Source organism: Pinus tabuliformis, chromosome 3_1 (assembly GCF_031772625.1).
Source record: "Pinus tabuliformis cultivar Carrire ecotype Pingquan chromosome 3_1, CPIR1, whole genome shotgun sequence".
NCBI classification, from domain to species: Eukaryota; Viridiplantae; Streptophyta; class Pinopsida; order Pinales; family Pinaceae; genus Pinus; species Pinus tabuliformis.
The window spans coordinates 875,607,530-875,634,567 of NC_142301.1; the positions used below are offsets into that span (position 1 = coordinate 875,607,530).

At 40.9% G+C, this 27,038-nt stretch overlaps 1 protein-coding gene across 1 annotated transcript in view; it reads right to left on the reverse strand.

Annotated features, from left to right (window-relative positions):
- Nucleotides 1-10,661: 10,661 nt before the first annotated feature.
- The window catches only part of LOC149190380 (cytochrome b-c1 complex subunit 6-1, mitochondrial-like), a 242,834-nt gene continuing 226,457 nt past the window's right edge, over nt 10,662-27,038 (reverse strand). Inside the window, exon 5 of the mRNA XM_089412132.1 lies at nt 10,662-10,891. Coding sequence (XP_089268258.1) covers nt 10,823-10,891 — 69 coding nt within the window. The 3' untranslated portion in view covers nt 10,662-10,822. The remainder of the gene's footprint in view (nt 10,892-27,038) is intronic.

Sequence of the window (27,038 nt, forward strand, 5' to 3'; positions counted from 1 at the left end):
GGTTGCCTCTGATTGAATGGTGGTATAACACTTCCTTCCATACAGCAACAAAAATGACCCCATTTATGGCACTTTATGGGTATCAACCACCATCCATCACATCATATTTAAGAGAAAATTCTAAGGTTCAGGCAGTGGAACATCACATCAAACATCAACAACAAGTCCTCCAACTCTTAAAGGATAACCTCGTGTTGGCACAAAATAGAATGAAACAACAGGCAGATCAACATTGCAATGAAAGAAGTTTTCATGTAGGTGATTGGGTATTCCTATGGCTACAACCATATAAGCAAATGTCCCTAAAGCAAGCTAAGAAGGATAATAAATTATCACCAAAGTATTATGGTCCGTACAAGGTGTTGCAAAATATTGGTACTATGGCATACAAATTGGAGCTTCCTGCACCTTCTCGATTGCACCCAGTTTTCCATGTTTCATGTTTAAAGAAGGTTATAGGCGACAAGCTCCCAGTTCAAACAATATTGCTAGAACTTGACGAGGAAGGAAAAAATTATATTATAACCGGAAGCAGTCACAGAAACAAGAACTCGACAGCTACGAAATCGATCAATTTCAGAGTATCTTATCAAGTGGAAGAACTTATCCACTGAAGATTCCACATGGGAGGATGAGAATTTTATGCAGAAGTATCCAGAACTACTCAAGCGTTGAGGACAACACTTTTTTGAAGGAGAGGGGCATGTTGGGTCCCTATAATACTAGTGATTACCCCATTACTATTATAGTTATACCCCTTATTTATATTGTTGTGCCCCTATTACCCCCATATTGCTATTTCTGTGCCCCATAGAATCCCTCTATTATTATTTTTGTGGCTTTATATTATTATTGTTAGGTCAGTTGGATTATATTGTGACTCCTTAGACTCCTATATATAGAAAGGAGGTTTTTTCATTTGAATCATCGAAGAATTGTTCATTTATGTAATGTAAAGGAGGTTTCCCCCTCGAAGAGGCTGAATTCTAAGGCGTTGATATATCTTTTCTATCTTTTCTTGAGTTGGTTTCATAACATCAGCAGCAATACTTATAAGTAGCCTTTTGCATGTGTGATTTCCTAGATGGTTTGGACATGCATGGCTTTTCATGTTGGTGTATGGTTTTCTTGTTTTCAGTGGCATGGTTTTCTCAGGTTATGACAATGATTTTCAACATAGCCTTACCTTTTTCCAAATTCCATGGTGTTGGGATGTTTATTTTCGATTTTTGAGATTTGGTTTTGTGGATGGATTTTGGAATTCGGGGCGGAGGTGGTCTCATGTTTCATTCCCAAAGGCATAGGAATCCCTTAACCAGTTTTGGCGGGATACATAGTAAATCCTGAGGGAGAAGTCTCGATTTAGGGCCTAGTGATTCGGGTTTGGATTGCAGTAAAGCCTAAGAGACTGGTCTCAGTTTAGGGCCTAGTGATCTTGGATTGGATTGCGGTAAAGCCTGAGAGACAAGGTGATGGAAAATTCCTCAAGGATAGCGATGGATTACGGATGGCATTCCAAGCTTGGTTCAGTTGTGATTGGAGCACCGGTTTTGGTGTGATCACGGTTTGATGACGATGGATATGGTTTAACCTCTTGATTCTCTTGGTTGTTCATGGATTGGTTGTTCTATGAGATCCCACATTCATGCTTGGAATATGGTCGAGGGGTGACTGGCTGAAAGAGTGATTTGGTTCATCCATTTCTATGGTCGGGGGGTATGTGGAAGTCTCGAACCTAGTAGGATTTTCCTATGATTCATAAAAGCTAAGTTCTCTTACTTTTGCACTAGTTTATATGTGGATTTAATGGTTGTCATATCTCTGATATTTATATGGTTTTATTTTGGTTATAAGCATGGTTATATGACCGGTTCATGCCATGGTTATTCCATGTATTTACTTGTAATTCTTAAATTGATGGATGTAAGACCTAATTGATGATATAATAGGTCAATGGAGAAGGTGGTGATCCTCCTAGTTATGTTTCATAAGCCCTTTCAGTCATTTATGCTTTGTCTATATCCTAGACCTATAGGTTTCATTGATGCCAAGTGTTTGACAGAATGTCAGTCCCGGTTGAGGATGCTCACGCCTAATCCTGAGGTTGAATTTTGATTTGTTTATATCATCATCATGGCGTTTGTAACTCCCTCCTTCACATCTACCCAAGCATCCGTCCAGCTGGGATAAACATGTGATGATAGGCCACTATGATAATACTCAACCTCCTAAGTAACCTTAAGGAAATGGAGTTGACAAAACAAGACCTTACAAAACTCCCTCAAGTGCTTCAGGACCCCTAGGAGCTAATCCACCACTCCAAGTTCCCAACCCCTGAGTTAACCTACAATTTCAATGAATTAAACCCACAGTCGCTCCCATGATAAGGCATTCATGCAACTAGAACCTTATAGTCGCTCCCACGATGCCTGCAAGGGAGAGACTACAATCTTTTTCAGCCAGTTTTTTGCCAAAGACTGTGATATTTAAGCCACTTTTTCAGCGCTAGTCTCCAAACAAATGCCTAGAACTTGATGAGACTTTTCAAGACATTAAATGACACCAAGACAAAGCCTCTAACACAAAACTTGATCAAGGAATTAACCTAACAAATCCTAACCATGACAGACATTTTGTCAAACACTTAGTAAATATGCAACCTACAGGTGTAAATAACGTATCTGAGCATAGGGATCTCGTAGTTACCTAAGGATCTCTAAGAACCATTGTTCCTTGGACCCTCATGTCATTTTCTGCATTACCATCTATTAGACCATAGATACATCATCCATTCATTTACAAGTAAAAACATGTTGAGAGCCATACATAGTTGTTGTCATAAAACATACATATAACCAACATAATAGGGACAGAAATATCATAAACATATCAGCCATAAAATCCACATATACATCAGTACTTTTACACATGAAAACCAAGGGAATGATTGTCTCATTAATGAATTCAATAAACCAACCAGATATGGGAATACCATGTTCCACCCGACCATAGATTGGTTGAGCCAAGTCTCTCTTCAGCCAATCCCCCCCATGTCATATTCCAAGCATGAATGTGGGACTCATAGAACACACCAAAAACACCAACAAGCATGGATGCCACCAGATTTCTCCACCTACACCATGAATAATTTGAGTGCCTCCTAGCCTCTCGGGCTTTACCATAATCCACAGTCTGATCCAAGGATCACTAGGCCCTACACTGAGACACACACTCCAAGCTTTACTGTACATCCCATCCTAGGACTACTAGGCCCAACGGAGAGAAATCCACCTCTTGGCTTTACCGTATATCCTGTCATTCATTGACAAGGATTCCTAGGCACACAATCAGGGCTTTACAGCAACCCAAAATCTGTCTCAGGGGCTACTAGGCTAGTGGATTTACTGTGATCCATAGTCTGGTTCAGGGACCACTAGGCCATGTGTTTTACATTTTGGAGATCCACCCCACTCAGCTTCAAATCCATTCGACCATCCCACATTAACCGAAGTATGAGAACCCATCTCATCAAGGCTATCAAGAAATGGAAAGGTTATTCTGAAGAACGCTGTCACACATGGAAAAACCCATGTCATGATAGGAAATAACCACATGCAATACCATGCATGCCAAATCTAGAAAGGCAAATACACATGAAACTAGATACCTACAATGAATCCTATTGTAGTTGCTTGATCTTGCCTTTCCCTGCTTGATCTTTGCTTCCTCTTACCTTCTCTACCTTTCTTTCTCCAATGTCAAAGTGCTCCAAGAAAACTCCAATTTTCCAAGAGTGAGAAAAAGAGAGAGAATAGAAGAGAGCTCCAAAATTAAATTGATCAAGCTTGCCAACTAATCCTCAGAATCCTTTTTATTAATGAGGCCTTTATTTTCTTTGTTTTCCATCAATTTCCTTCTATTTCCCCCTCACTTACAACCTATCACCTTTCACCTTCCTTTCCTCCTAATTTCCATTATTTTCATAAATAATTATGACAAAAATTCCATTTTTCCTTTCTAAAGCCTTAGCCATTGCCTATGCCAATTTCCCTAGCCATAAATAACTAAATGAACACCCACACTAGGATGTCTTGCCCACCATCCAACTTGGAATATGTGTCCCATAAACTGTGGTCTTATATATTTTTACATGGAATTTTTACCAAGGCCAGTGTTACCAAACCCTTCCCCTTGGGGGACACCATCCTCGGTGTTCAATCACACATATACCTCAGCAAATTGCTAGAAAGAAGACATACTGCTTATGGATCTTTATAACATAGCTCAATGCAGTATTTACAATGATCACCCTGTTGAGTACCAACCCACATGACATCATAGCAACATGATAACATAACCACATGATAGCATAGTAACAGGACAACATAATCATAATGACATGACACCCATATTGCTTAGTGGATCTTTATAACATAGCTCATTATGGTATTTGCAATAACCACATATGCACATCTGCTAAACCAGCAAATAAAAAAATACAATGCACGTACCAATCAATAAGAGAATCCAGAGGCTCACACCTCCACCCTCAAAGTAATACCAAGATTCACCTCCTTCCCAGGAAGTTCAGAATTCACTGCAAAGTCAAATCTGCATCCACTATCCAACGCTACAATCTTATGCCACTTGTCTTTTCAGCGAAAAGTTACCGGCTCATTGTTCCATGGTGCACTCCCAATGTGCATTTTATTCCATCTGGAAATTCTAATGAACAAAACAAATATATACACGACATTCCCTTCTCTACTACATAGTCCCTTGGGAATCTAGTCCCCCCTTCCATGTAGTCACTCACCTTCCAAGTTCCACTAGCACCCCTGTTGTAGGGAAAAGTATCTGACTCGGATGACCCTATCCCACTCTAAGGGTGACAGTTCCTTAGCAACAACTGTAAAACAAACTACTTAAGGTTTACTTCTTTATGAAAGCAAAAGAGAATGGAGAAAGCACTAACCGTTGCCTTGCGCTTAATGTCGAATCCAAACTCTTCTCTTTGGCCGCTTGCTCCTAGCTCTTTGTTGCTTCTGCTCGCCCAGCTACAATGAGATCCTGCAAAATAACAAAGAAGGAAACTACAAGAGGCATGCAATCATAACTGGTTCATGGATTAGTGTAAACCAAACATGCAATCATCACAATATATAATTGAAACAAGAGCACATAGAAGAACCTCAATAGCTTTTATTAATGAAGAAATAAAGGTTCTGAGAGTATTACAACCATTGAAGGCTCCAACCCAGCAACACCCCCCAGCAGAAAGAATTGCTCTTCTTCACCTCTCTCAAACAATCACCCAATAACTCAATAATGAAACCAACAGCATATCATTACTTTGCACAAAATTCCAGCCTCCTGAGCTCATAGGAGAGAGCTCAATATATAGATGAATTGAGAAAGGATGAGTCAGCTTGCAACTGATGTGTAGCTTCCTTGTGTCCTCCCTCTCTTCAGTTAATCTTTAGTTGATCTTCAGTTCTTGAGTCCACTTGGAGAACTTTGCTTCCACTTGGAGAAACAGAGCCTCTGACTCATCACAAGGTGAAATACCTGATCCAAGTGTCATTTTTGGAAGATTCCAAAGCAATGACTCACTGTGCCACTTGTCCCTTCTCGCTCAGCGCAGGTGGCCTTTGTCCCACTTGCTTTGCAACGCAGGTACACCATGGAGCAACTGAGTTTCAGCACAGAAACCTAGTGGAGCACCTGCTTTGATTTCAGGATTGCTTGTTTTTGAGTGTTTTCAGGTGGAGAACTGATCTAAGAGCTGTTGGTTTGCTGACCTTGATCCTCTAGGGGTAGGAACATCATGTTTAGGGAACTTTGGATCCCTTGGATTATTGACAATTCATGCTTGTTGCTGTAAGGCACAAAATTGTCTATAACAGATGCCCCCTAAAGTATGAGGTCGTTTATCGGGTGAAATGCTTTATTGAGAGGATCCGAAGTTCATTCAATCTGCTGAGAAGTGTCCTGTAATAAGATACAATACTATACATTATTTTTCATACATTTTTCATGATCTAGCTGAGGCGGGCATTCCCATGCTCAGCTTTATAAATACATTTTGGTACATAGAACAGACGATCGTCTGATTGTAGACTAATAATTCTCTGCTGAAATTATCATCCTTTGAGAAGGATGATCATCTGCTGTAATGATGTACATATCAAATGTCTTTATGTCCTGAATATATATCGCAGCCCGGATGGATGAAACTAGATCCGGGGTCTTCAAACTCGTTCGATCTTCACTCTAAGTACAAGTCGATACATGTGAGAATTGCGCTGAAGTCGAACATGGAAAGACATCGCTTGATTACCGGTCAATGATGTAAACCGTTAACAAGCGCGAGAGGAATCACCGATAATGATAATGACCCTCAAGGTACTGCAGTACAATTCACGTGGTGTGAATATAGGACTTGGCGTCGACCACCATGCAAAATCTTCTGGTCGAAGGTCATTAACGTATACCTGTCGCCGGAAGTGAGAAACTTGCCATTGAGGCATGCAAGCTTCAAAGTACTGAGGGGGGTGTTCCTAGATCAACTCCTTGGATAATGAGCTGATGTCGACAAGGAGTGATCTGTCAAAGGAGGGCCTTAATGAATCCCACATCAGTGACACGGAACGAAGCTAGTGATTGTGATGAGGTGAAAACAAACTGTGATGTATGATTCAGGGTGGCGGTCATGAAGTGGATGAAGGATAATGTATGGCAGTGGGTGGAACACGGTTGACTCTTTACAGAACCACATCTCTTGAACATATAACGACACTGATGTGATGGATTGGTAGCATTACCCCAATTGTGGATGGTGTGGCAAGGACCATGGTTATGAGACCGGTGAATGAAACAACCCAACCCGATGTGATACGGAGGACAAAGTGTCATGTTCAAGAGCGACTTGCTACCATTAATGCTGTGAGGTTCTCCCAATTTTTCCCCAGTCATTGCTGACCAGTACCTCTTTATTTTTGTCAAGCTTGAGGAGGATAACATATGCTTGTTCTATAACCTGCCCTTCGGGCAAGCCCATCGCTATGTTTTAACGAGCCTAGCGATAAGGAAACTCGTTCTCGTCTAAAGACAAGTTTGTCGCTATTTAATCATTTTAACGAGTCTAACGACAAAGAAAACTCGATCCTTTTCATTTTTAGAGAGTCTGAAAAGGTACGAAAAGTTAACTCCAAAATTCCTTTTTTGTCTTCTAATCCCTTAAGTCCGAAAAAGTATAAAACAATACAGAAGGGATGAATTTTCGATTTCTTTAACGAGCCGAACAAAACAAGCGCTCGATCTTTTTGTGTAATAATCCCTCAAGTCCAAAAAGATTAAAATCTAGAGGAGGGATAGCTCTTCTTGTCCTTTAACGAGCTGGAAGGCCAAAACTCGGCAAACTTTTCATATTTTACGAGTCAGTGAAAAGAGCTCAAAGAAGACTCGTCTTTTGAGGAACGAGTGATGAACAGGGATAGCAGCAGATTCCAGGTACAAGTTGGAATTCTCCAATCACAGCAGTGTCACAAGGATGGCTAAGTAAAATCACTCTTCGCAGTTGTTCCTCAAAATGGGTAAATAAACATATGGAGGTGAACGATTGGCCAAATGAACGGATGGAGGTGATGGCATATAAACACGACCAAGGGCTTTTAATATGGCTTTCAAAGGTTACATTTCTCCAGGTTATTTACCGGTTCATTTTTTCTGGATGAGCTTGAACTATAGGGAAAGATTGCTCACAACTTGTGTTTATTTTTTAACGAGCATGAACTCTGTACAAAACTGCTCGATTCTTGCGTTTATTTTTTAACGAGCATGAACATTGCTAAAACTGCTCGATGATATGTTTGCATGCCCCCAGCATAATAACGCAAAACGAGGTGCATGCCCCCCAAGCTTCATTTCATTCAACTTTGTTGGTTGGAATGAAGGTTTATCATTGAGATCTGGAAAGGGGATCGTTTCATTTTTTAATGAGGTTGACATAGTAAAATAACTATCCTCATTGCTCACTGTGTTTACAGTACTCGATAGAAAATCGAAAACTGAAGGATGATAAAGGTTATTTTGAGTATCTTCCCCACAACCCGGGAGAAGGGAGCGATGGTGGGAATCATTCCATGGTGCTCCGTCAATGATAAAGGTTATTTTGAGTATCTTCCCCAGCGGAGTCGCCAGTTTGTTTTAGGGAAAAGTATCCGACTCGGATGACCCTATCCCACTCTAAGGGTGACAGTTCCTTAGCAACAACTGTAAAACAAACTACTTAAGGTTTACTTCTTTATGAAAGCAAAAGAGAATGGAGAAAGCACTAACCGTTGCCTTGCGCTTAATGTCGAATCCAAACTCTTCTCTTTGGCTGCTTGCTCCTAGCTCTTTGTTGCTTCTGCTCGCCCAGCTACAATGAGATCCTGCAATAACAAAGAAGGAAACTATAAGAGGCATGCAATCATAACTGGTTCATGGATTAGTGTAAACCAAACATGCAATCATCACAATATATAATTGAAACAAGAGCACATAGAAGAACCTCAATAGCTTTTATTAATGAAGAAATAAAGGTTCTGAGAGTATTACAACCATTGAAGGCTCCAACCCAGCAACACCCCCCAGCAGAAAGAATTGCTCTTCTTCACCTCTCTCAAACAATCACCCAATAACTCAATAATGAAACCAATAGCATATCATTACTTTGCACAAAATTCCAGCCTCCTGAGCTCATAGGAGAGAGCTTAATATATAGATGAATTGAGAAAGGATGAGTCAGCTTGCAACTGATGTGTAGCTGCCTTGTGTCCTCCCTCTCTTCAGTTAATCTTTAGTTGATCTTCAGTTCTTGAGTCCACTTGGAGAACTTTGCTTCCACTTGGAGAAACAGAGCCTCTGACTCATCACAAGGCGAAATACCTTATCCAAGTGTCATTTTTGGAAGATTCCAAAGCAATGACTCACTGTGCCACTTGTCCCTTCTCGCTCATCGCAGGTGGCCTTTGTCCCACTTGCTTTGCAACGCAGGTACACCATGGAGCAACTGAGTTTCAGCGCAAAAACCTAGTGGAGCACCTGCTTTGATTTCAGGATTGCTTGTTTTTGAGTGTTTTCAAGTGGAGAACTGATCTAAGAGCTGTTGGTTTGCTGACCTTGATCCTCTAGGGGTAGGAACATCATGTTTAGGGAACTTTGGATCCCTTGGATTATTGACAATTCATGCTTGTTGCTGTAAGGCACAAAATTGTCTATAACAACCCCCATCCCAGGCAGTCCATCCCTTGGAAAGGCTTCCTTTCATCGTAATATACAAAAAAACAAGGCATATCCCAACCTCAAAACTATTATATTGGTCATAGCATGCTCATGGAAATCAATGGACACTATTGGGTACCAATCTCCCACAATGGACCTGCTCCTGAAGTGATTTACCAGCATATTATTTCATCTTCTAATTTCTTTCACGGTTGCTGCTAATTCTTGTAATCGATTTCAACCACCCAACCAAGAATGTTCATTCTTCCTGTACTAACCACATAACTTCCATTAGATTTAAAATAAATTCAAATCATACCTCATTGGTAGCTCGTCAATAAGGTACACTTGCAATTATGTTTGCTTCCTACCACAACAAGTCAAACTAATTGTTTGATCAAAACATCATGCATAAGCATATCACATATGGTTAGCACAAAACACAACCATCATAGATCAACATCATAAATCGCTTGTAACCATCATAAACTAGAATCATAAATCACATATAATCATCATATACCATAATCATAAATCACATGCATGATAAAACTGAAATAAAATTTTGATACTTATCCTTTCATCAATCCTTAGCTTCTACCTTTGTCTTTATTTCATACGCACTCCGGATTGGTTTCCACTCCAAACAAACACCAGTGCCTTCTTCTAAACCATGTGCACATACACATAGTGTGCATCACACGCATACAATCTCACATTGCATACAACACCATGCAATACATGAACCTACACCTAACATACAATACATACACCTACACCTGGTGTACAATACAACACAAATACATATATAGAGTGCAACACGATGAATGCATATGTCACAATACCATGACTACACAATGCACATACATAGTACCACATGCCTGCAACACAGCATGTACAACATGCACTCAATCCCACGTGTACACTAGTACCACATGTACAAAGCACCACCTACACAACGTGTATGCAATGCCTCATGTACATTGCACTATTATACAATGTGTACACAAAACCACATGTAAATAGTACCATGTGCACGACAAGTACGTGACACCACATGTACACAGCGCCACATGCACGACATGTACACAGCACCACCTGTAGACAACACCACTTGTACAACATGTAAACAGCACCACATGCACACAACACCACTTGTATAATCATGCACACAACACCATATGCACATAACGCTACATGTACAACATGCACGCAACACCACCTTTACATAGCACTACATATCCAACATGTACATAGCACTACATAAAAAACATGTACACACACTATATATACACAACATTGCATGTGCACACATCATAGATGCAATATGTACAACATATAAAGCATATGCACAACAATAGCACCACACATCCAAAACCACACTATCCTTACCAAGAAACCTTACTTCCAATTTCTTATTCATGCTTATCCTAGCATGTCGCAGACCACACTACTTTCATTTTGTTGATGTATCCCTTGGTATAACCTACTCATAACATAAGCATAGGCATAATACAAGCATACAATATAAATTCATATTCACATGATATTGACCTCATATATTTGTCATGACTACTCTTCCCACTTGATTCCTCATAGCTAGGAACTTCTTCATGCCATTCGCCTACATAGGAAATCATTCCACCAGAAGAACGATTATTGATGATCTGTTGGATAGTGACATAGATACATGGATACATACATACATATACGTAAACATTAGCATAAAGAATCATGATTTTGTTGGACAACGATATGCATACATACATATATATTCACATAAATGTTAGCGTTAATAATCATGATCCATGACGACCCTATCAAACATGACATACATACACACCTACATGTATACATATATAAACATCAGCATAATCATGATCATAACATAACATAATTGCCATATATCAAGGTCAAGGTTTAAGAGAACTTCATTTATTCATTCAACACATGTGCAACATTAAGAATAGTCATTCCCAACATAGCCAAGCCATTTAACACCTCATATCCATTTAATTTACCTTTTTGGTTACCTTTATCATGACTTTACTTCCACCATCCATTTACCACAATGGACCCAATTAGTCCAACCGATTGTCATAGTCTTAACTCCCGTTGCGCTTAGTCATGCACCGAGCTTCATCCGAGTCTAACAGCATATGTTTGGTACCACACAGCTCTCCTAGAGATCTATTAACTTCTTCCTTTCCCGACCAATTTCCAAGAAGGCAATACCAATAAACAAACAAGAAGCAAAACCATGAAAACCAATAACAACATGACACCGCAACAAAGTGGCATAGCTATGCACCAGACACAATCAAAATCACAAAACAAGTATAACAATCACAAAAGACCACAAGAACAAACTAACAATAGACACCATGACTCAATCCCCACGGTTCCCAAGGAAAGCTCGACCTGAGCCTTCTTCGAGATTTCATGGCAACCTCTCTTTCCATGCAACTCCCTGCATCATGTTGTCATTAACACATAACTGTTAGTGCATAAATAAACATAAAAATACACCATTTACCTCATCTTGTTTTTCCAAGCACGTTTCTTACACTAAACACATCCACACCATCTCTCAAGGGACTCCAATCCTTTGACAGATTCACCTGTAACTAAAGACTAGCTAATATACCTATCAAGTACATGTTCATGAATCTATCATGTATCCACATAATGTCCAACAAGATTAAGGTTAAGAATACTTCCTATAGGAAAAGCACTCATTTGTTTTGAATTAAGGTTTCCAAACATAACCAAAGGAATTCTTTCCCAATTCCTTTCTTTGACCTTTTCCTTTTTGCAATTGAGTGTTACTATGCATTGTCACATCACCCGATTGTTAGTGATATAAACACATCAACTATTACCTTTTCATGCTAATACTAGCATTCTTCCTACAACTGCTCACACATGTGAACCACATGTTCCAAATATCAAGACAATCATATCTATCAATTTGAAATCAACCTTTACAAACAATCATGTCATAATCCATAGTCAACTCATAGTCATTAGACATAATGCTACAACTGTCAACTACATTCAAATACATAGCAACTATCTTAATACATATGTATTCATACAATCATCTAAAACAAAATCATTTGAACACATACTCATATTATACAATTCATCAAACATTCAACCAACTTGCAACATACCATGTTAAATAAATTAACTAAGCAACATAATCAAATATTCAAGCACGAAATAGATGACATAATCAACAATGAAGCACCCAATATACTGCATAAGCAAACTCATACCTTAGTGTATTTCAGGGACGCTATCTTGTATGAACAATCAATATAGGTTAGCATGATATAACTTCACAACATCTCCACTCAAACATAAATCATGATATCCATAATAGTAACTAACTAACATGTTCACATAAGCATTTGTCGTTCATACATAATAATGACATATGTATGATTAGTCGAGATTAGTATGACACCATATCACAAATGTGTTGGCTCATACCTGAATATCGTAACTTTTTGTAGTGGCTACAACCACCATCTAAAATTTTGGCTCACATGCAAATTTCGGAGCCTACCTTCGATCCTGTGATCGATCATCCTTGGTCACTTATTGGTAAGCTGATGATTTCAAGCTCCCCTCCTTGAACCTAAGAGTTGTTCGTGTTCTCATCTTTATGCAGCATGTGTCATCTTTGGGTATAGGGTTTTTTTTTTCATGAAAAAGGAATTTTTTTTTGCTTCAAGGGAAAGCATGTGCACATGGGTGGTTGTCATCACATAGACATGTTTCACTCTCACTTCACGCACTCTTGTCACGAAGGTTGTTGCATCAAGAAAAGTATGTCTTATTCATTCTAGATGGTCTACATTGTGTCACTAAGTTTCCATCTGTGATCACAATCAAGTCCTATCAATGTTTACATATGTTCACTAATCTCACACTTCACCATTTTCCCAAGCAACCTAGCAGGCTCATCCAGCTTCATGAAAATGTGTGCTTTTCTTTTGCAACCATAAATCTTCCTCCATTTCCTGCTGAAACCCCAAAGTGTGTAGAGACACTAACCTCCCTTTCCTACTGAAACCTCATAATGTGAAGAGACACCAACCTCCCTTGCCTTCTGAAACCCCGCAACCCATAGAAATCCCAGCCAGCATTGCTCTACAAAAATGCGTAGAGCACTCAGTTGCACTGCACTTAGAAATTGCGCAGAGGTGTCCTCTCATGACCCCCATCCCACAATAGTGTCATATGCCTCAAAATTACGTAGTGTTGTCCAAGCTTCTCTGTCTGTCTTGCATGAAGAAATTGTACAAAAGGGCCTCCTAGGGCCTCATTCTGGTAGCAGTCATTGTCCACTAAAATTTCATAGATCTACCTCTCAATGACTACAGGAAAGGTGACATGCTGAAATCACTTCCAAGGAGTTGAGGAGTTCCAAGGAACAAAGTAATGGAAAAGATCAGGATCACAAGAAAACTTCGTCGAATGCATGATCATCTTGAGGGTAAGTATGGTAAGTAAAGAACACCTTTCGAGTACACCTCTTAGTTGAGTTTGAAGGACTGCTTGTCATTGTCATATCATCCTATCCTCAGTAACATGCATATGTGCAAACATGAAAAGCCATTTTATGTGTTTCTTCTACACGTATTGCTTCCTTTTCACTTGTTTGACCAACTGTCATCTTCGACATGTTGATTGTTATGTCATGCTTGCGACCTCGTTCTAGTGATGTTGAAGGTTGTGTTTGAGTTGTTTTCTCTATGTAAACATCTATCACACTCACACACGATGTTGTAAGTATTGTCGCGCAACTGTCATCCTAGTAATTCAACAATCTATCACCAGTGTCACGCTTGTCACTCACACCCATCAATCAATCACACTGAGTGTATGTTGTCTTGTTAATTCAAGGTGTCTTGTCATCGAGTCATGTTGAGTGTGTGTTCGAAAGGTCATATATGCACAATTTTACTCGCTCACACACTTAGTCATTTTTTTAAAGCTTTTTCGACTGGACCAACCCCAACAACTGGACCTCTGCTAAGTTGCACTATGAAGTCTTAGCTCTCAGTGAACATGTATTGCAACCCAGAATTGCGTAGAGATTGAGTCTACCCAGGCAGCCTGTTATGTGATATCCCAAATTCGACCTGACTGGCTGTCACCCAGAACAACACAAAAGTTTCTCAGCAAGCCATCTCAATCTGCATTGTCCGTAAGCACATCAACCAAGCCTCCAGTAGGTCAATCGAAGAGTTTGACCAAGCAATGACCCCGGGCCTCACTCCTCCAAAAAATTGTGTAGAAGCTGCCAAGCATGTCTTCATCTGCTGAATGTAGAAACTTTGTAGACATGCCAGATAGAACCCCTATGTTCGTCATTGCACTACCCTAAAAATTACGCATTTCTTCCAGCCAGTCACCTTGTCAGCCGGCCTGTTGCTCACCCTGAAAGCTACGTAGTTTTCATGAGAAATCTCCCAACTTCTGAGCATCCCGCTCAGCTTAGAAACTAATCAGGGATGTCAAGTAGGCTAGCGTCCTAGCTCTACACAGTTTTTTCTAGCAGCCTCTCGCAGCCCCTTGCCATCTCCTAGGGGAAATTGCACCATTTTTGTCAGCAGCCTTCCGCAGCCCGTTTCCAGCTCCCCAGAGAAATTGTGTAGTTTTCACTGCCATTATCCCTTTATTTCCTACACTGTCTCCCTGAAAAATTGTGCAAAAATGCCCTCCAGCCAAGACAGATCCCGTGGATAGTCACAGTTGAACTGGATTGCCCATCTCAGCCTCCCACTGACCTCTGTGCAATTTTCATGAATAGTGCCTATAGCCCACATCCCGGCTTGAAATGTACCTTGCACAGTTTTAGAGCCTTGTCCTCTCTCCTGGTCTCCCACATCCAAAAGCGAAAGATAATGCATCATGGTAGACTAGGAGAATTTTGTATTTAAGGTTGTCTCGTCATGAGTGATTGCAGATATAGGTACATGGATGAGACATGGCGCAATGACGAATGAGATGAACAAGGAGCACATGCAAGGAGACTTGTTCGCAAATAGACGAACACGTGAAGAATGCCAAAGTACAAGTGATGGATCGACGTGCACATGCAACATCAAGAAAACACCAAGACCATCAAAGACTTCGCACACCTTCCCATATGGAGGTGAAGCTATGATAAACCAAGAGCACATCGATCACTCAACAGCACTGCAGCTCAACATGCACACCACCACCAGCATGAACATACCATCTCTGTCATGCCGAGTCATGTCATGAGTCATCTCGGCCACATCACTACTGTGGGCCACACTATTTTAATCAATGTAATGTAATATGGATTCCAAGAGACCCACATGTAAATCTGAAGAGCCATGTAAAGTTGAAAAGTCATGTAAGTCAAACAGTCATGAGGGAAGTCAAATAGTCACAAGGGCCAGATTTACCCTTGGCTATAAATACCCCTCATTTGTACATGCAAAGGAATTTTCACCTTGGCACCTCCTACATAGCCTTGAGAGTCTGTAATATTTTCTTTGCGGAATGAGCAGTGGCTCCAACGCCTTGCTATCGGGGTTAGTGACATAATGGTGTACAGAGCTTAATTTAGAAGCATGTTAACAAGACAGCACGTTTCACACATGTATTGTATTCGTTTGTAAGACTATTCATTGGTGCTTGTAATGCATGTTGCTTTAACCTGTATTAATATAGTTGAACTATTTCGGTTGTTTTAGTACATATGCTATTGTAAATGTGTTGTATCAGTTGCTAATGTTGTCTCTCCCGTGTGGGTGATCCCACCGGACACTCGACAAATTCATTCTTGTAAACTTGTTATAACGCCCGTCGCAGTGGTGTGGACTATTCCATAGAGTGTTGTATGTGCTACCTATTCACCTTGTGCTTGTGACTACCGCATCTGTGTGGACTACTCCACCGGAAGTTGCGCTTGTCCTATTTTGTTGTGTGTCTCCAACAGATTTGGGACTATTAACCTTCAACCTGAGACTCACTTCCACCCTCTCCCTCTGCAATGAAAGAAATATGACACAAGCGGCACTAACCACTCACCAGGCACGTCAACCTCATTGTTCGAAGACAAAGAAAAGCACTCTCACATGCTAACAAGAAAGAGCTAAGGCATATCTTTAAGATAATGGAAACCGGTCCATCGTACCAGATGGGACTCCTACACCAAACAGTGTGAGGTCTAGTTGGGACTTCATACCAAGGATATCCCCTAAACGTTGGCAGGTCTAGCACTATCAACGTTTTAGCACTAGAAGGAGGGCCATATGACAAGCTGAGTCCTCACAATCTATTTTGAATCTCTGCATACTTATCATGAGTAAACATGGAATAAATAAGTTCCTACACATATTTTTTTGAAAAAAAGGAAATGAATAAGGTGAAAGAAGAGAAAGCCTTCCTGCATAGAGAGGTGATGTAAGTAACTCTGCCGGGGTACTGACCAAGCTCACTGGCAGTGGAGTGATGCTTGTGTTCCTGTGCGACTCCGTCGGGGTATTGTCCAAGCTTGCTGACAATGGAGCAACGCCAGAGATTAAACTTAAACTCTAAAAATTATATTACTTGTGCACCAATATACCCCTCATCCCCAATCGAAATAATTAAGTTGACTTTGCTTGGAATGTGTTTTGACCGATCAAGAGAATGGTAGGGACTACATCTTTCAACCAAGCTAGTGTGGAAACCATGATGATCAAAGAATCAAACAATACTTATGGAAGGGTTAGACTCGATTTTCACGAAGAAAGGTCCATACGGAGAGCTGGAGTTCTACAAGTGTTGTAGTGGCTACAACCACCCTCCAAAATTTTGGCTCGCATACAAATTTCGGAGCCTACCTTCGATCATCTGATTGATCATCCTTGGTCACTTATTGGTAAGCTAATGATTTCAAGATCCCCTCCTTGAACCTAAGAGTTGTTCGCATTCTCATCTTAGTGCAACATGTGTCATCTTTGGGCATAGGCATTTGGTTTATCATGCAAAGGTGTTGTGTGTGGAGCATGATTGTTCAGAGGTCTTTGTTTCAACCGGATGTATACCCCAGGAAGTTTTGTACAGCCCTCCATGCGGGGGGGTGCAGGGGGGACTTGTAAAAGTATAGTAATTTCTAGTCAATCTGGGTCGTTCATTAGGCGGATGATCTGATGGTAGAACTTATGTTTAGTTTAGGGTTTTTTGCCCTAGAAGGCAACCCCTCTCCTTGTATGAGGGCATTGTATTTGAGGCTATGTGATAGATGTGTATTCTATGAGAGAGAAATAGAGAGGTGAGACTGTGAGAGAAAACAGAGGATATTACAGCGGATTTGCTGTAGGTTGTGTCTCTTCATTTTGCTGGATAATAAAAAGGAAGGACTGGCTATTCGGGGTGGACGTAGCCCAAACTGGGTGAACCACGTATATCTGTGTCTCTCTTGTTTTGTGCGTTTTCTGTGTTTATATTTTTGTAATAGTTTATGTGTTCCATTGCTCCATAATATATAATTTTCTAACAAAAGGAAAAAAAAATTGCTTCAAGGGAAAGCATATGTGCATGGGTGGTTGTCATCACATAAACATGTTTCACTCTCATTTCACGCACTCTTGTCACAAAGGTTGTTGCATCAAGAAAATTATGTCTTATGCATTCTCAATGGTCTACGTTGTGTCACTAAGTGTCTGTGTGTGATCACAATCAAGTCCTATCAATGTTTACATATGTTTCACTGATCTCACACTTAGCCATTTTCCTTAGCAACCTAGCCTCATCCATATCCCCATAAATGTTCACTTTTCTTCTACAACCATAAAAATTCCTCCCTTTCCTTCTGAAACCCCACATTGCTCACCCTGAAAACTACACAGTTTTCATGAGCAGTCTCCCAACTACCAAGCATCCCACTCAGCTCAAAAAGTACTCAGGGATGTCAAGTAGGCCAGCCTCCCAGCTCTGCGTAGTTTTTTCTAGCAGCCTCTCATAGCCTGTTTCCATCTCCATGGAGAAATTGCACAATTTTTTCCAGCAGCGTTCTGCAGCCCATTGCCAACACCCCGGAGAAATTGTATAGTTTTCACTTCCATTATCCCTTTATTTCCTACATTGTCTCCCTGGAAAAATCGCGCAAATATGCCCTCTATCCAAGCCATATCCCGCGAACAGTCACTCCTAATCTAGATTTCCCATCTTAGCCTCTAAGTGACCTCTGCACAATTTTCACGAACAGTGCCCAGAGCCCGCATCCCAGCTAGAAATGTGCCTTGTGCAGTTTCAAAGCCTTGTCCTCTCTCTCGGTCACCTGCATCCGAAAGCAAAAGACAATGCATAATGGTATACTAGGATATTTTTGGATTTGAGTCTGTCTCGTCATGAGTGATTGCATATATAGGTACATGGATGAGACATGGCACAGTGATGAACGGGATGAACAAGGAGCGCATGCAAGGATACTTGTTCGCAAACGGACGAACACATGAATAATGCCAAAGTACAAGTGACGGATCGACGTGCACATGAAACATCAAGCAAACACCAAGGCCATCGAAGACTTCGCACACCTTCCCATACTAAGGTGAAGCTATGACACACCAAGAGCACATCCATCACTCAACAGCATTGCAGCTCGACATGCACACCACCACCAGCATGAACATACCATCTCTATTGTGTCGAGTCATGTCATGAGTCATCTTGGCCACATCACTACTGTGGGCCACACTGTTTTAATCAATGTAATGTAATGTGGGAGTCCAAGAGACCCACATTTAAATCTGAAGAGTCATGTAAAGTTGAAGAGTCATGTAAGTCAAACAGTCATGAGGGAAGTCGAACAATCACAAGGGCCAGTTTTACCCTTGGTTATAAATAACCCTCATTTGTACATGCAAATGAATTTTCACCTTGGCACCTCCCACATAGCCTTGAGATTCTGTAATATTTTCTTTTCAGAATGAGCAGTGGCTCCAACACCCCGCTATCGGGGTTAGTGACGTAATGGTGTACAGATGTGTCTTGGAAATTTCGCTTAATTCAGAAGCATGTTAACAAGCTAGCACATTTTCACACATGTATTGTATTCGTTTATAAGACTATTCATTGGATGCTTGTAATGCATGTTTCTTTAACCTGTAATAATATAGTTGAACTATTTCAGTTGTTTTAGTACATATGCTATTGTAAATGTGTTGTATCAGTTGCTAACATTGTCTCTCACATGTGAGCTATCCTACTGGACACTCGACAGATTCATTCTTGTAAACTTGTTATAACACTCATCGCACTAGTGTGGACTATTCTGTTGGGTGTTGTATGTGCTAACTATTCACCTTATGCTCGTGACTATCACATCTGTGTGGACTACTCCGCCGGAAGTTGCACTTGTCCTATTGTGTTGTGTGTCTCTAGTAGAGTTGGGACTATTCTCTTTCAACCTAAGACTCACTTCCACCCTCTCCCTCTGCAATGAAAGAAATCTGACACAAGCAACACTAGGCACTCACCAAGCACGTCGACCTCGTTGTTCGAAGACAAAGAAAACCACTCTCACGTGCTAACAAGCAAGAGCTAAGTCATATCTTTAAGATAATGGAAACCAGTCCATCGTACCGGATGGTACTCCTATACCAAACAGTGTGAGGTCTACTTGGGACTTCATACAGGGGAGATCCCCTAAATGTTGACAGGTCTAGTACCGTCAACATTTCTGGCACTAGAAGGAGGGTCAGATGACAAGCTAAGTCCTCACAATATGTTTTGAATCTCCGCATACTTATCATGACTAAACACGGAATAAATAAGTTCCTACACATAGTTTTTTGAAAAAAAATGAATAAGGCGAAAGAAGAGAAAGCCTTCCTGCATAGAGAGGTGATGTAAGTAACTCCGCTGGGGTACTGACCAGGCTCACTAGAAACAGAGTGATGCTTGTGTTCCTATGTGACTCCGTCGGGGTATTGTCCAAGCCTACTGACAACGGAGCAACACTGGAGATTAAACTTAAACTCTGAAAATTATATTACTTGTGCACCAATATACCCCTCATCCCCAGTCAAAATAATTAATTTGACTTGGCTTGGAATGTGTGTTGACCGATCAAGAGAATAGTAGGGACTACATCTTTCGACCAAGCTAGTGTGGAAACCACGATGATCAAAGAATTGAACAATATTTATGGAATGGTTTGACTCGATTTTTGCGAAGAAATGTCCATACAGAGAGCTGGAGTTCTACCACTATGTTGCCAAGTGTTGTAGCGACTACAACCACCCTCCAAAATTTTGCCTCACATGCAAATTTCAAAGCCTACCTTCGATCATGTGATTGATCATCCTTGGTCACTTATTGGTAAGCTGATGATTTCAAGCTCCCCTCCTTGAACCTAAGAGTTGTTCGCGTTCTCATCTTAGTGCAGCATGTGTCATCTTTGGGCATAGGGATTTTGGTTTATAATGCAAAGGGAATTTTGTTTTTCTTCAAGGGAAAGCATGTGCGCATGGGTGGTTTTCATCACATAAATATGTTTCACTCTCACTTCATGCACTCTTGTCACGAAGGTTCTATCATCAAGAAAAGTATGTCTTATGCATTCTCAATGATCTACATTGCATCACTAAGTGTCTGTGTGTGATCACAATCAATTCCTATCAATGTTTACATATGTTTCACTGATCTCACACTTATCCATTTTCCTGAGCAACCTAGCCTCATCCAACTTCCCATAAATGTGCACTTTTCTTCTACAACCATCAAACTTCCTCCCTTTTCTTATGAAACCCCACATTGCTCACCCTTAAAACTACGCAGTTTTCATGAGCAGTCTCCCAACTGCCAAGCATCCCACTTAGCTCAGAAACTACTCCAAGATGTCGAGTAGGCTAGCCTCCTAGCACTAGCTAGTTTTTTGTAGTAGCCTCTCGCAACTCATTGCCATCTCCTTGGAAAAATTGCAGAATTTTTGCCAGCAACCTTCCACAACCCGTTGCCAGCTCCTCGGAGAAATTGTGTAGTTTTCACTGCCATTATCCCTTTATTGCCTACACTGTCTCCCTGAAAAAAATGCGCAAATCTGCCCTGCAGCCAATCCAGATCCCGCGGATAGTCACTGTTGATTTGGATTTTCCATCTCAGCCTTCTAGTGATCTTTGCGCAATTTTCAAAAACAGTGCATGGAGCCTGCATCCCGGCTTGAAATGTCCCTTGTGCAGTTTCAGAGCCTTGTCCTCTCTCCCGGTCACCTACATCCAAAAGCGAAAGAAAATGTGTCATGGTAGGCTAGGAGATTTATGGATTTGAGGTTTTCTCGTCATGAGTGATTGCAAATATAAGTACATGGATGAGACATGCTGCAATGACGAACGGGATGAACAAGGAGTGCATGCAAGGATACTTGTTCACAAATGGACGAACACATGAAGAATGCCAAAGTACAAGCGATGGATCGACGTGCACATGCAACAACAAGCAAACACCAAGACCATCCAAGACTTCGTACACCTTCTCATACGGAGGTGAAGCTGTGATACACCAAGAGCACGTCCATCACTCAATAGCACTACAGCTTGACATGCGCACCACCACCAACATGAACATACCATCTCTATCATGTCGATTCATGTCATGAGTCATCTCAGCGACATCACTACTGTGGGCCACACTGTTTTAATCAATGTAATGTAATGTGAGAGTCCAAGAGACCCACATGTAAATCTGAAGAGTCATGTAAGTCAAACAGTCATGATGGAAATCGAACAGTCACAAGGGCCAGTTTTACCCTTGGCTATAAATACCCCTCATTTGTACATGCAAAGGAATTTTCACCTTGTACCTCCCACATAGCCTTGAGATTCTGTAATATTTTCTTTGAGGAGCGATTAGTAGCTCCAATGCCCCACTATCAGGGTTAGTGACGTAATGGTGTACAGATGTGTCTTGGAACTTTCGCTTAATTCAGAAGCATGTTAACAAGCCAGCACGCTTTCACACATGTATTGTATTCATTTGTAAGACTATTCATTGGATGCTTGTAATTTGCATGTTTCTTTAACCTGTATTAATATAGTTGAACTATTTCGGTTGCTTTAGTACATATGCTATTGTAAATGTGTTGTATCAGTTGCTAACGTTGTCTCTCCCATGTGGGCTATCCCACTAGACAATCGACAGATTCATTCTTGTAAACTTGTTATAACGTGCATCGCACTGGTGTGGACTATTCCGTTGGGTGTTGTATGTGGTATCTATTCACCTTGTGCTTGTGACTAGCGCATCTATGTGGACTACTTTGCCAGAAGTTGCACTTGTCCTATTTTGTTGTGTGTCTCTAGCAGAGTTGGGACTATTCCCTTTCAACCGGAGACTCACTTCCATCCTCTCCCTCTGCAGTGAAATAAATCTGACACAAGCAGCACTAAGCACTTACTAGGCACATGAACCTCGTTGTTCAAAGACAAAGAAAACCACTCTCACATGCTAACAAGCAAGAGCTAAGGCATATCTTTAAGATAATGGCAACTGGTCCATCGTACCGGATGGGACTCCTAGACCAAACAGTGTGAGGTCTAGTTGGGACTTCATACCGGGGTGATTCCCTAAATGTTGATAGGCCCAGCACCATCAACATTTCTGGCACTAGAAGAAGGGCCAGATGACAAGATGAGTCCTCACAATCTATTTTGAATCTCCACATACTTATCATGACTAAACATGGAATAAATAAGTTCCTATGCACAGTTTTTTGAAAAAAAATGAATAATGCAAAAGAAGAGAAAGCCTTCCTGCATAGAGAGGTGATGTAAGTAACTCAGTCGGGGTACTGACCAGGCTCACTAGCAGCGGAGTGATGCTTGTGTTCCTGTGTGACTTTGTTGGGGTATTTCCCAAGCCTGCTGACAACAGAGCAACACCAGAGATTAAACTTAAACTATGAAAATTATATTACTTGTGCACCAATATACCTTGACGTCAATCTATCATTACCTTGCGGAGAGGACACATCTTCCTCTGAAAACTCATCCCATCTATCATCTACCATTTATGAAAACATAGAGGGTGAACATCATTGCTTCTCATCAACCCCTCTACACGATTCATCAAATCATGAGGATGTCGATCAACATACCGAATTTTCTGATCGTGGTTGTCATGATCTCTGTACTTCTTCATTTGATCACGATGTTGATTCACTCATTGTTAATTTGTCTAAGCCACTGATCTCTGATGATCTACCTATTGACGGAGTGGAAATATCATAGTTTGTCGAGCCACTTCAACCTGGGCTGATGGTTATGTCAAGCCCTCATTGTTCTAAGGTTAGTTCCACTTCTAATCATAAAATTTTTGAGACACCCAAGGCTCCTAATCACTCTCTTCTTTGCATTAAAGATCAACCAAACACCCAGATTTTGCTTCCTCCACTCGAATCACATGATCCCATATCTCAAGCCTTGGAGGAATCTTACACAATGAGTGTGCTTGCAAATCATAAGTTGTTGGTCTTTCTCGTGTTCGCTTGTATTTCATAATCCAAAGAGTGTTTATGTTTACTGTCTACATCCAGTGTGTCGTAACACCATGGTACGTCTGCAGAATGTTTGTTTTGTGCATTCGCTCTTTTCTAGTTTTTGGATGTTTTAGAACTTGAAGCGTCTTGATCTTCGTTGATCTATCTTTCTTGTTAGTTGTTTTACATGCATATCTTTCTTGTTAATCATTCCTTCACCAACATGGGCCAGCCAATGCGTCGGTGGCTGCATTGGAAATATCACTTCACGTGAGTAGGCCCATGCATTGTTTAGCAAAGGAGTAGGAGTAGTTTTTGCTTCTTTTCTTTGCCTTCTGGTTTACATGTTTGCTTGCTTTCTTACTTGGTTTGGTTACTTGCTTACTTGCTTTATTTCTTTGCTTACTTTTTTTTCTCTCGCTTACTTCTATTTTTTCTTTTTTCTTTCATTTCTTACTTGTACCCGTAGGTTAGCTTATCATGAAACCTTGTTTGGCTCTTGAGACAAGCTGGGAAAATCTAAGAGGAATTGTACAGCTACCAACATCTAGTTATATGTTTTCCTCTCTCTTTATGAAGAACTTATTGTCTTCAGTCGATGATGCCTTGATGGAAAATACGTTATGTTTAGAGTAAGTCTTGGTGAAAACACAAATCTTGCACTGTTAACTAGTACCACCTACTCTAATCAGTTCTCTTGGGTTAACCATTGTCAGCTCAATCAAGTAGAGTAAGGTGAGGGGGAAAACATTAACAAGTATGTCAGAGGTATACACAACATACTTCTCTAAAGGAACAACCTCTTCTGCTCTTAATAAGTTGGGATCCCTCTTCCACCTATGAAATAAATAAGTTCCTACGCACAGTTTTTTGAAAAAAATGAATAAGGCGAAAGAAGAGAAACCCTTCATGCATAGAGAGGTGATGTAAGTAACTCCGCCGGGGTACTGACCAAGCTCACTGGCAGTGGAGTGATGCTTGTGTTCCTGTGCGACTCCATCGAGGTATTGTCCAACCCTGCTGACAACGGAGCAACACCAGAGATTAAACTTAAACTCTGAAAATTATATTACTTGTGCACCAATATACCCCTCATCCCCAATCGAAATAATTAAGTTGAATTGGCTTGGAATGTGTGTTGACTGATCAAGAGAATGGTAGGTACTACATCTTTCAACCAAGCTAGTGTGGAAACCACGATGATCAAAGAATCGAACAATACTTATTGAAGGGTTAGACTCGATTTTCACGAAGAAAGGTCCATACAGAGAGTTGGAGTTCTACCACTGTGTTGCCAAGTGTTGTAGCGGCTACAACCACCCTCCAAAATTTTGGCTCACATGCAAATTTCGGAGCCTACCTTTGATCATGTGATTGATCATCTTTGGTCACTTATTGGTAAGTTGATGATTTCAAGCTCCCCTCCTTGAACCTGAGAGTTGTTCGCGTTCTCATCTTAGTGCAGCATATGTCATCTTTGAGCATAGGGGTTTTGGTTTATCATGCAAAGGTAATTTTGTTTTGCTTCAAGGGAAAGCATGTGCACTTGGGTGGTTGTCATCACATAAACATGTTTCACTCTCACTTCACGCACTCTTGTCACGAAGGTTGTTGCATTAAGCAAAGTATGTTTTATGCATTCTTGATGGTCTACGTTGCATCACTAAGTGTCCGTGTGTGATCACAATCAAGTCCTATCAATGTTTACATATGTTTCACTGATCTCACACTTAGCCATTTTCCTGAGCAACCTAGCCTTATCCAGCTTCCCATAAATGTGCACTTTTCTTCTACAACCATCAAACCTCTTCCCTTTCCTTCTGAAACCCCAAATTTCAGGGAGACCCTAACCTCCCTTGCATGTTGAAACCCTGTAGTGTGCAAAGACACCAACCTCCCTTGCCTGCTGAAACCCCGCAACCCGCAAAACCCCAGCCAGAACAGCTCTCCAAAAATGCACAGAGTAGTCAGTTTCACTTCACTCAAAAATTGTGCAGAGGTGTCCTCCCAGGACCCCCATCCCGCAGTAGTGTCTTATGCCTCAAAACTGTGCATTGTTGTCGAAGCTTCCCTATCTATCTTGCATGTATAAACTACGTAGACGAGCCTTCAAGGGCCGCATTCCGACAGTAGTCACTCTCCGCTAAAAATTCACAGATCTACCTCTCAGTGGCTATAAGAAAATGTGACATGTTGAAATTTCTTCCAAGGAGTTGAGGAGAATGACCAAGGAACCGATTAATGGAAAAGATCAGGGCCACATGCAAACTCCATCGGATGCATGATCATCTTGAGGATAAGTATGGTAAGTAAAGAACACCTTTCAAAGTACATCTCTTAGTTGAGTTTGAAAGACTGCTTCTCATTGTCATATAATCATGTCCTAAGTAACATGCATGTGCGCAAACATGAAAATTCATTTTATTTGTTTCATCTATACATCTTGCTTCCTTTTCACTTGTTCGAACAACTATAATCTTCAGCATGTTGATTGTTATGTCATGCTTGCGACCTCATTCTGGCGATGTTGAAGGTTGTGTTTGCGTTTTGTTCACTATGTAAACATCTATCACACTCACACACGATGTTGTAAGAATTTTCACGCAAGTGTCATCGTTGTTGTTCAAAGATCTATCACAAGTGTCGCGCTTGGCACTCACACCCTTCGGTTAGTCACATTGAATGTATGTTGTCTTATTGATTCGAGGTGTCTTGTTGTCAAGTCATGTTGAGTGTGTTCTTGCAAGGTCATATATGCACAAGTTCACTCGCTCACACACTTAGTCATTTTGTTGAATATTTGTCGATCAAACCAACCCCAACAGCTGGACCTTCACTAAGCTACACTACACAATCTCATCTCCCAATGAAAATGTACTGCAACCCATAATTGCGTAGAACTTGAGGCTGCCTCCCAGGGAGCCTGTATTGCACAATCATGGAGTCGACCTGACTGATTGTCACCCAAAATAGCGCAGAAGTTTCTTAGCAATCCATCTCAATCTGCACTACCCATAAGCACATCAACCAAGCCTCTAGCTGGTCAACCGAAGAGTTTGACTAGGCAGTGACCCAGGGCCTCACTCCTCCAAAAAGTTGTGGAGAAGCTACCAAGCAGGTTCACTTCCGCTAACTGAAGAAACTGTGCAGACATGTCGGACAGACACCTTATGTCTGTCACTGCACTTCCTCAAAAATTACACATTTTTCCAACCAGTCACCTTGGTAGCCGACCTATTTATCACCCTGAAAACTA